Source organism: Opisthorchis viverrini (genome assembly GCF_000715545.1).
Source record: "Opisthorchis viverrini unplaced genomic scaffold opera_v5_169, whole genome shotgun sequence".
Classification (NCBI taxonomy): domain Eukaryota; kingdom Metazoa; phylum Platyhelminthes; class Trematoda; order Opisthorchiida; family Opisthorchiidae; genus Opisthorchis; species Opisthorchis viverrini.
This window is the reverse complement of record NW_008751824.1, coordinates 1,059,520-1,071,342: the sequence shown is the minus strand read 5'-3', so window position 1 is coordinate 1,071,342 and position 11,823 is coordinate 1,059,520. Positions and strand designations below refer to the sequence as shown.

Sequence of the window (11,823 nt, the reverse complement as noted above, 5' to 3'; positions counted from 1 at the left end):
GCTCTCAGAGTAACCACCGAAATTGGGCAGGAACCCCATATTAACGTACAATTTGGAGCCGAACAAACTGGCTTACCGGTCAAAGGTGCAACACAAGTTGGGAAGCCGGGATTCGTGTTTAAAACTTCATAATCTTATTGTCATGGTAGATGCTACGGATTGGGGCGTGCAAGTAGTATGTTTTCTCGTAAATCCGCTTCGCTTCTTTTGAAAAGGGAGAGCTATTACGGAATTTGTGGAGTCGGGTTTGCTTGGAATCGAGCAGCAGTCAATGAATTTCTAGGAATTTTCAGCTACCAGCACGTATATCAACACACACGTAGCACTACTGAACGCACAAACACTAACCCACCGCTACGCACAACTACGAGCTGATGATGTCACCTCGATTGGTGATAAAACGTTTGCAAGCAAACTTCCCAGCTCAGCGAACAAGCCAACGACCATCTACGCTGGTTTAGCTGCTGATATTCCCCTCTATGTTAAACCCTTATTGTTCTAATCCTATAGGAAGTACCAATAGCTTTCCATGTAGGAGAGCATTTGTGTTGGCTGAATTTCGGGGCTTACCTTTTCATACAATCCGCACCTAAATCTGAGCACTTGTAGTTCTTTCTTATTTGTTTGTTTATATCGGAATGATGGCTCCATTACGCATTTGCACGTCTAACTTTTACTTCGGTGATATTTCTCTTCTTCGCGATTTGTGTGGGGAATCCCAAGTTAGAATAAACTGGTCGGTGCACTACAGTTGTGGCTTTTTGAACTAATTCTTTGTATAAACATCACTCTTACAGGTTATCCAAAAGAGAAAAACAGGTTTGGAACAGGTAACTTCTTGCTGGACTGGTAACGTGGAAGTAAATGCAAGTAAACTGTTAAAAGTCGGAAACGACGCATTTACAGGCGTGCAACACATTAGGAAGGCCTTTGTGCGAGCAACCATGGCAATTCTTTTTCCCTCAGGTCTTCAACTCGTGAAAGCATAAAAACCAGCTTCAGTTACACTACAAAGTTAGCGATTCCGTTGATAAAATAAGCCAGCCTGCACTAATGGATAATCCTTGCATCTGTTGTTGTGGANACAACCGGGTTGTGAGGTCGGTTGTCAAGGATGACCTGCTGTAAATCTCCACTCCTCCGCGAAAGCTAAAAAAAATCACCCGGTAATTTCTTACTATGATGATTACGGCAGGTAGGCCCTTGGTTTGGAGACATATTTAAAGACAAATGCGCAAAATGCAAAAATTATATCATGCCAAACGCACCTGAGAGGTAAGTCGGCTGGATATCCGGAAAGTAAGAATGGTCTGCAGCATCCGAACCTTCGAGAAACGTCTTCATGGGAGACTGGGCATGACTAGTAACTGTGAAACACGAAGGTAGCTAATAAAGTTGTTTTTTGTTATTGGTTAGTACACCACAAAGTTATAGGATACCAGAAGTATCACGTGAAATGTTTGTGAAGTCCAAAAGTGAAAAATAACGAGAAGAAACATACTTGCACAATTTTCCTTCGTTAATGCCGAGTACCACCCATTTATGGTGTTACCACTAGGTCCCAAATTTTTGTTCCATTCGCAAGAATGACCAGCTCGAGATTTGTACTCAATTTGAGAGTCTTTATGGTGAGCTAGCTGGGCTGGTGCCTGTATTTTGGATGAAATTGACGTTATTCAACTCGTGTTATCAATAACTTGGCTACAAACCTGGACTTAAACGACTTCTAACAACGAAACATTTCAAGGTACCAAAATATTTACAGAGAAAATGACAAATTTTTACTGTCCAAGCCAGATGAAAGCGCAGAAATTGTCAAGATAGATAAATCTGACTACATTAATTAAATAAATACCATCCTCTTGGATGGATCCAAATTTAAGCAAACAGAAGCCGGTGAAGATAAGTCGCAGCCTACTGAAATAGCATGGTATAAAGTAGTATGACATCTAGAACAATCTGGAAGAATGAATGCTAATGCTCTGGAACGTACTTTCCCTAACATTACAACAATTTCTCCTAAAGGTGCATAAATCCACCCTACCTCCCAGGTTCATCGTCGATGTCTAATTCTCCTTATCTCACCTTCGCTAAATGGCTTGCCAGTCTGTTAAAAGCAGTCAGGAGAGAAAAAATGACAAGCGGTCTGGGAAATCTTTTTAAGTTCCTCTGTCACAGTAGAAATCTAAATGTCGATAAACGGTTGTTACTTGATCTGGACGTCTTGTCATTTTCTACTGCCGTGACACTCATGGAGACAGCACACTACGTTTGCCACCACGTTGAATGCGACGGTAAAGAAAAGGTTCACATTTCGGACCCTGAGGAGATACTGATAAATGATAAGGAACTATTGCATAAGAATTTCAGTTAACCTTCGAAAATTAAAGTTATCATCAGAGGACCGCTTTGCGATGGACCTGTAAATGCCAGTATATTTTCTTTGTAATCTTCCGTCCACGGCAACAGAAGCGTAGCTTAGCAGCCACAAAGAGATGCTCCTCCGACTGCTTATCATCCCAATTATTGTTCTTGGAAAATACATTCTTGCAAACTTGATTTCATGAATGTTTTACTCTCAAAAATGTACACTCTGTAAAGCACAATCTTGGACACTGTTCGTTTGGGAAGAATCCCGTCTACATTAGGCCTGTATTCAAAGGTGACTCGGTTGCCGAACTATTTAGAAGATTGGGGAATTCTGTTGATGCGATTTGGGTGGTCGTTAATCTGTTCTTGAGCCTCAGTTCCAGCCCCACTATTAGGCTCATTTTGGGGGACAAGACGTTGCGTCCTACCACCAGTTTCACGCGTACTCATTTGTATTCTCGTGCCAAGCATTATGCGTTGGTCGTAAGATAGGACATTTGTCGGACAGTATGAGAACGCAGTTCCGTCCATATAAATGGTAGTTTGATGAAACCAGTTTCGTCTTCAACAAAAAGTGCACCTAAGGGGTCATACACCGGGCACCTATTTACCGATCACGGCTGGTACGACCCAGACTACTATCGACCACATGGACGATTGGATTCCGAATGTGACTTACAAATTCGAGTTCAAAAGAAACTCGTATGACTTCTGCACTTGAGGTTATCTGCGCAAAATTCGGTCCCACAAAGTTCTCTTACATTGATATCACCCACTTTATTCCAGTCACAGCTATCTACGCTACCTTCATTCTTCTCATGCGAATCTCTGCAAACTATAATGCCGTTGTTAAAAATACTTCTACAGGTCATTCCCAGGTAACAATGATAAATGTTGAGTTTCACATTGTTAATTTTAACAGTTCTGAATCATTCAATTTTCCGCTCACAAATGTTGTTTCATTTGGCCAATGCTTATACAAATCACTCATTGCTATCTTATTCATGTTAGTTCTTGTGTATAGCCCGTTTAATCTCTGGTGCTGTTTAGAGCAGACAACAACAAGAATCTTCATCTTTGTTAAACAAATTTGACAATCTGAAAGCACTGGTTACAAGCGATTCTCTTACAGTCGATAATTTGTAATGTAACTCCAAGCAGTTTGCTGGCATGCAACACGTTAACCGTAACGAGCGTGTCGTGCTTCAGCTCCTGATACCTGCAGTAAGGTCTCACATATAAGTCAGTGGCAAGTGATTTTCAGGCATGATTAAATTTTGGTCTCGAGCGTCAAGAGGAGTAGTTACGGAGTTCTCGTGAAAGATGAACAATTCAATATACTTGGTCCCAACGCCGGTCAAATGTCATAGGTTTCACGCGCATAAAAGTTCTCGACTTATGTTTCAAGATTCCACAGTAGACCATGGATAGACAAGAGTAAATGCCTCCACAAAACCTTTGACAACTACAATTTTTAACGAATGCAGAAGCTATCAATATCACCGAGCGTTTACTCTTTGTTTCATAAAGTGACTACTACACGGTCAATGCTACCTCGTCGACGTGCCGAATAAGTCCTGAAAAAACGCGCAGTTGGCAGACTGCCGCTGCCACCTTTATATTAGATCAGCAGGCATTGTTGAGAACTGCAGTCACATGAAACTCTGTGACAATCTTATGGACTGTGCTATCCAGTAGTGATTTACGGCGCCTGTGAGATTTATATTACCTTGACTTGAATCCATAAATGCAGTTGGCAGACTGCCGCTGCCATCTCTATATTAGATCAGCAGGCATTGTCGAGAACTGCAGTCACATGAAACCCTGTGACAATCTTATGGACTATGCTATCCAGTAGTGATCGATGGCGTCTGTGTGATTTATATTACCTTGACTTGAATCCATAAAATTGCCATACGGACAAGAAAGCCAACCGAAGAATGATGACAAAACACGGACAAAACACCCAATTTAAGCGGCTTCCTCATAGGAGTGGTTTTGTTGCTGAAATATATGCCAATAGACGTGAATAGTGATTGCTGCTAATGTGGGCTGAATTAGGCGGTGAAATTATTAGGGTGTTATGAATAGTGGATGTTGACAAAGACAAAGGACACGGAAGACAAATAATATGAGTAGTATCGTCTAGACAAACCTTGGAACTACATATGACCGAGGGACCAAAGTATGGACATTAACCTTTAAACATGTTTGGATTTCGGTTTTGCAGCAAACTGGTGATCGTCGAACTCAAATGTATACATACAATTGGTGGTATCACATGCGAAACAAAAGAAAGAGGGTCAACCTAAACATGGTCAACTTCTATAAACTCCAACCGAAAGTTCACAGCTTCTCACTAACCACCAACGACTTGGCGAGTTCAGCAAGGTCAGTGAATAAGATTATCGCCAAATTTAATATACAAATTTAACGTTCATGGAAGCTGATTACACTTGGTTTGTATGTAGTGAATGGGCGTAAAATCCAATCTCTTTTTTCGAACGACATGACCAGCTACGACGTTTTCCATGCTTAGCGTCGGGCTCAGTCCTTGTAAGGACGTCCATAATGGTTAGTATTTTTTTGGTTTTCGAACAGAGAGGAGGAATTTATGAAAGGATAAACTCTTACTAGTAGGCCAGTGCGCTGACAGCAGCAAATTAAAAGGTATGGCAGGGAACGGGGGGATTAATCAGTTAAATGAGCAAAAGGGGGATTTGGGAAAAGTTCATGTTTTAATTGATGATAAAATGCAGATGATAATTACGCTAAAGTAAGCACTTGTTTGGTAGTCATATCTAGGGTTGACGTGTAATGCTTAACAGGTTCTCAGTCGTACGTTGATGTGGTGGGTCACGGCTCTTTACAGCGCTGTTAAAAGACCGTAGTTCGGTAAGTATTTCGCTCAAAACGGACAATTGTTCAATGAGTACATAGTTCGATTGAAATTGCTTTTGTGTTCGATAAATGGGAAAGGTAAACTTTATCTGAGGTTAACTTAAAAAGATCATTTTAAGGGAGCAATTGGAAAACTAGAGTGATCCATGGAAGGAAAGGGAGCCACGTTCACCCTCAGTGTTGTCGACGAATGCGGGTTGAATTCCAGTTTGGTAAGACTGAGGCGGTAGATACACCGTGGATAAGTCTGGCAGAGTCTTGAAATGCTCTCATTATAGGCTCCAGGGACATTCCGTCACGTTCGCGTATAGTCGTACAAAATTCTTCGATAGGGTGGGATGTAAGTTTGCAGGTCTTCAGTCTAAAAACCTGTGTATTATTTTGTAAAAAGTGTAACTTATGAAGGCAATCATCTTTATAACTTGTTCACAGGAAATGGAAGTGGAAAAAAAGCAAATCAGTTTGCAACTGAGGAAAGTTCATGAGATTTTCATCCAATGTGATGGATCCTGAATCGGTGGTTCAGCTAAGTGGATAAAGACCACAAGTGTCATTAAAAGTGACTAGATTTTCAGAATGACTAAATGTCGCAGACCTCTACTTCCGTCAGGTTTAAGTGGACCGCATCGCGTAGTTTCCCGACAAGGAAACATAGAGTCGTCTGCAAGCAAACAGGTACTGCCAGTCTGACAGTAACGATATCCTGGACAGGCTATCGAGTTGGATCAGGATACTCCCAGGATTAGCAACCCTGTTACCAGGCCGGGAGGATGGGTTCAGTGGTACGGAACGTAGAATGCTCCCAAAGGAATGTGTGAATTTGGTGCTTTATTGTAGGGTTATCGTAAACATAGACCTGTCAGTTACTTGACTGGGGAAATGTAGCTACTGCGGCTTGACAAGATCTTCTGTGAATAATTAGGTGGATTAGATAATAGATACAGAAAGCGCTCTGTAAACCTTATTTCCTCAGACAGATTAGCTGTTCTGATTGGTTGCTTTGTAACTGACTGTCCTAGAATGAGTGATCTGTCTGAAGCGGAATGATAAGAGGCTTCTTCCAAGAGAAAAACAATTAGCTGACAATCGATTTGAAGATTAATTTATTTAGTAGGTAGTCACACTTAGTGTTACCAAAAAGTGGACAAAAATTTGAGGAGGGATCCTCAGCAAAACTCGTTTGAATGTTATGAGAAAGTACGCTGCACCGTGTTCGTTCTAGAAAATGGAGCATTCGTAGTAGTTAGGAGCAAGAAAAGGACGCATCAGAATGGACTGTTTTGAGTTAACAACCTGACAGTTTAAGAGACTGCAGGGAGCATCGAGACTGGCACCAATCAGATAGTTAGCCTTGGTTCAGCGAGACTGAGAATTTTCACACCTCGAGGGAAACCCACCAATTTCACACGCATTCATGTTTCCTAATATGTGCGTAATTTCTGTACAAGTAGTATCACGTAAGCAAGTAACACGTTAGCCACAGGATTAAACACATAATCCAGTTCATGATTAGTGCGTTTTTAGGAAGTAATTATGTGCTATTTATCAATGAGGCGATTAGTTTGTATGTAAAGGTACATGTGGTGCAAATAACGAAAGAACTTTTGCTCAAATTTCTATCGTCTTAATCTCAATAAAATTTCCTACTAATGGTAGTAAACACAAGACAACCAAGATTGGAACATGAGTACCATCAAGAAATACTTTTATGGAGCTGGTGAGTAGAAACAGATATCATAGTTTGCAGCTGTTTGAGTTTTGCTGTGGAAAACGAATACGAACAACTCACCCAAACATTCACCAAAACGTAACCACGTGAAAAATGTACATAACAAAACAACTTGGCCACAAAAATTCTAGCCGAATTGCAGACATTCCACAACCAGAAACAGCTTTTAGACGACAAGAATATGACCAGAATGCACTCACCTAGATCACGTTGAGATGGTATGGAGTTGTTTGTAGTCGTATTGAGTAGCATTCTGTTAGAGCAGTGAAAATGCATGAACTGAGAAGTGGGTACGTTTGTATGCGTAGTTATAGTTCTCTTTTTGAACGGCCGACCACCATTTGGATATGTTAGTTTACTAACTATGCGCACCCGACCACCGTTGGATATGTTATTTTACTAACTATGCGCAGACATCTAGTGATTCTACTATTCTTGACCGATCAACTCATGTGGAATGTTGGTCAGGCACATTGTATTCGAAAGATCCCGTTTGGGTTGGTTGCTCGAGTAAAGCTCATCCTAAATGTTTGTGACGCGCTTTTGTCTAAGGATACTAACTGTTCATTTTCGAACATCAAAGTTCGTATCACGGAAGAGTGGACTTGAATACAACTGAGTTCTGCTTGAAGCAGTTATTAGTTTTGTAGCTGTTGATTTGATTGCTCAACTTTAGTAGACTCATATATCGTCTACTGTGAGACTTTACCCTCTGAGAAACTGAAGTTCTGGCAAATAACTATTGTCAACTGTCTACGATGCTGAACACCTTTCCAGTAAGAAACTTTATTTCATTTTTGAGCAGATTCCTTGTTTCCTTCAGCTCGTGCACCTGATTCCACAACAATAGATGCAAGGATTATCCAGCAAGTGCAGGCTGGCTTATTTTATCAACGGATTCGCTAACTTTGTAGTGTAAGTGAAGCTGGTTTGTATGCTTTCACGAGTTGATGACCTGAAGGATGAAGAATTGCCATGTTTGTTCGCACAAAGGACTTCCTAATATTTTGCACGTCTGTAACTGCGTCTTTTCAGACTTAACACTTTACTTGCATTTACTTACACGTTAACAGTCGAAAAAGAAGTTATCTGTTCAAAACCTGTTTTTCTCTCTTGGATAACCTGTAATAGTGATGTTTATCCAAAGGATTGGTTCAAAAAGCCACAATTGTAGAGCACCGACCAGTTTATTTTAACTTGGATTTCCCCACAGAAATCGCGAAGAAGAGAAATATCACCGGAGTACAACTTAGACGTGCAAATGCGTAATGGAGTCATCATTCCGATATAAACAAACAAATACGAAAGAACTACAAGTGCTCAGGTTTTGGTCTGGATTGTATGAAAAGTTAAGCACCGAAATTCAGCCGACACAAATGCTGTCCTACATGGAAAGCTATTAGTCATGCCTATAGGATTAGAACAATAAGGGTTTTCCATAGAGGAGAATGTCAGTAGCTCAGGTAGCGTAGATGGTCGTTGGCTTGTTCGCTGAGCTGGTCAATTGGGTGGCAAACGTTTCAACACAAATCGAGGTGACATCATCAGCGCGTAGTTGTGCGTAGCGGTGGGTTAGTAGTTGTGCGTTCAGTAGTGTTACGTGTGTGTTGATATACGTGCTGGTAGCTGAACTTTCCTAAATATACATTGACTGTTGCACGAATGCAAGCAAACGCGACTCCACAAATTCCGTAATAGCTCTCCCTTCTCAAAAGAAGCGAAGCGTATTTACGAGAAAACATACTACTTGCACGCCCCAATCAGTAACATCCACCATTACAATAATATGATGAAGATTTAAACACGAATCCCGGTTTTCTAACTTGTGTTGCACCTTGGACCGGTAAGCCAGTTTGTTCGGCTCCAAATTGTACGTTAATATGGGGTTCCTGCCCAATTTCGGTGGTTACTCTGAGAGCGATCTGCAGACATAAAATGTAAAACTTTCTTTGATCTCAGGGCGAATATGTATGAAGAGAAGAAGAACCAATTCGTGAATTGGGGAGCATCTAACGTCTTCTTGGGGGTGAGTAAAAAAATTCGACTACATCAAGGACAGGTCGGTTCGGAATCGCTGTCATGGCTATCTAGGTGTAATTAAGTACAACTAAGGAATTTTTTTAATTCTTGGCTTTATTATATGTATCCGGCAGGCACCGCTGCATTTTGAGGGCATTATTCGAGATCCCCGAATAGTCTCTTCTTTATCGCAATTAAACTGACAAATTATGACTGGTCATCCCCCAGCAACTCAGAGCTGAATAGACTGTTGATGCGAATGAGGACACGGGATAAAAAAAACAACCAATGGAACCGCACGACTGAATAACTAATCGCGGTCAAAGGTCATCCCCGGCTACCAGCGCGTATATCAACACACACGTAACACTACTGAACGCACAACGACTAACCCACCGCTACGCACAACTACGCGCTGATGATGTCACCTCGATTTGTGTTGAAACGTTTGCCACCCAATTGACCAGCTCAGCGAACAAGCCAACGACCAATAAGGGTTTTTAGCAGCTTTTGTTTGCACACACTTCTTTTTGGCCCTTATTTCCGCATACCTCTACGGTACTTGTGGCTGTTAAGCCTGAGCGTGCTGCTTTAATTTGTGTTGATATCCAAACCACGGGTTAAGTAAAGTTTAGGCGATTACTGTGGTCTCAGACTGCCCTTTGTTTCTAGCTATGCGGCAAAATTAAGCTGCGATTTGGATGTCGCGCTGGGATTTAGGACCGACTTCTACAACAATTAGTGCTTAGGTTGTTGTTTTATCCCGTTTGGTCCAAGGCAAAGTAAAGTGTAGTCACAGCTACTTGGGGGCCTGGAAAATCCTACATCCTGATCCAGTATAGCATCGATCTTTAAAAAAATGTTCAAGTTATTGAGTTACACCGAATTCGGCATTGAAATGATTGATGAAGTGAATCGAATTAAAAACGAGCAAATGAAAAGTATTTGCGTGAATAAGACGAGTAACTAAAATAAATCAAAGATTGAAAGAAAGCTCCTAGAAATGTCTTTGCACAAAGAGTTTCTTGAAGTCAAGAACGCAACCCTTGAAGCCACGATCATGAGGATGGACAAGTCATGATGAAAAATCTACAGGAGAAATGTAGAATGAATGAAGTTAGTTTGTTTATTCGGTAAAGTTGACCAAAACGGGGATGAGTAAGTGAGTAAGGGATAAGTCCTACATATATCTGAGGTTTGCCCGACACAGTTAATTAAAGTTGACCGCACGAGGACTGACAATCATCTTCATTTCAAACTTTTCGACAAGAACTGAAGTTGCGGACCAGGCAAATTTCCTACTATCGTATATTGCCTGCTGTTTTCTCGCGAGGTTCAACATGCAGTTGAGTTTAAAGGTGTTCGTCATAAGAAATGGACTAAACAGAATACTCAATCGGGACATGAAAGGGCCAGCAGGTTTAAAAAAGGAAAACTGGTTGAGCTGTATTGTGGCACTGTAACTAGTTGGTTCACGATTGTCGTCCTAAATTTCACAGTATGGCAAAACTTTGCGGTGTAAAACGAACTCAGTCCCTTTGGACTAGGTGAAAAAGCTCACTAATCTTAGTTTCTTATCAGGTGCTACTTGGTGGAGGGTGCATGACCATAACGCGAATTGAATTTGCAGCTGAAGCTAATCCGCCTTAGTTGAGCTCGATAATTTCTTTGATATTTTGAGAGTAACAATCTGGCTGACTACTAAACAAAATTTGTTAGTGCATCAGTGACAAGGAGCAGGTTATGCTCCTCATAAAAAGCGGTATTTAAATTAATGAACTTTGCTCAGTTTCAAATAATGTACTAATGTACCTGACTGGATTAAGGATTAAGGACCTATAAAGAAAGATTTGTGCTCAGGAAGGTTGTCAACAAAAATAAACAAGGTGCATTTTAATGACAAAGATTGTTTTTCACAGCATTGTCAAGAACTGCGTGGTTGGCATTAAAAATATGAAAGTGAATGTTTCTACCTTTTGCTTAACTGAAAACTGTTCATCCTACTTGTATCTGCGGATACTACTGATGAGTCATGCGAGTAGTACGTGGTTATCTCGTATCTCCACCTCACATCTAACGGAAGGTGGGGTTTATCATGGAACTTGTGGAACCGATTTGCAGCGTTCGTTCAGGTTTGCGTGTTAATCAATAAATATCCACGAAAGTCCAAGAAGGCACATGAGGATGTCCAGTTTTTAAAAACAAAGTGCACATGAGATGTTTACTTTGTTGTCCAATAGATTGCAAATGCATATCTGGTGTTTGCTATTAAGTGGCTTCGCGGCAGACTGCTTCCCTCCTTGCCCAGTATAACTCAAGGTCTTTAATGTTGTTTTGATCAAAGACAAAAGTAAGCAGAGCAACCATCCTATGCAAATAGTTGAAGCGATAATTTCGAAGTGAATAATGGTGGTTCCTTTCCAGTAATTGGACCACAATGCTGTTTTTTGCTTTTGCATTGTCTCGTTTTGCCTCATTTTGAGACATTGCACGAAAAATCAAACCTCGGCTAGTAAACATTAAACGTTTGTGCAAGCCACACCAGTCATTTATGGAGATTATCTATCCATTTAACTCCTCTTTATTAAGGCCATATTGCGTGCATATTTAGTGACCCAGTCCAAAACGTCCACATCTTATCAACTTGGGGGTGCCCTGACCTCAGAGTAGAATTCGTGCACTATATCATCATGTATCTTCTCAGAACGTTTAATGAAATGGCTGTGTTGGCTGAATTTAGGCAGAGGGTAAAGTCAACCGTCTGTTAAGGATCATCAGCCTATTCAGCTTTGAGTTGCTGGTGA

The 11,823-nt window shown here is 40.9% G+C and overlaps 1 protein-coding gene across 1 annotated transcript in view; it reads right to left on the bottom strand.

The window, feature by feature from the left end:
* T265_07368 (hypothetical protein) overlaps window positions 1-11,823 on the bottom strand; it is a gene marked incomplete at both ends in the record, with an annotated part of 65,822 nt that overhangs the window by 9,951 nt on the left and 44,048 nt on the right. Inside the window, 2 exons of the mRNA XM_009172867.1 lie at window positions 1,269-1,367; window positions 7,201-7,253. Of these exons, the coding sequence (XP_009171131.1) occupies window positions 1,269-1,367; window positions 7,201-7,253 (152 nt within the window). The remainder of the gene's footprint in view (window positions 1-1,268; window positions 1,368-7,200; window positions 7,254-11,823) is intronic.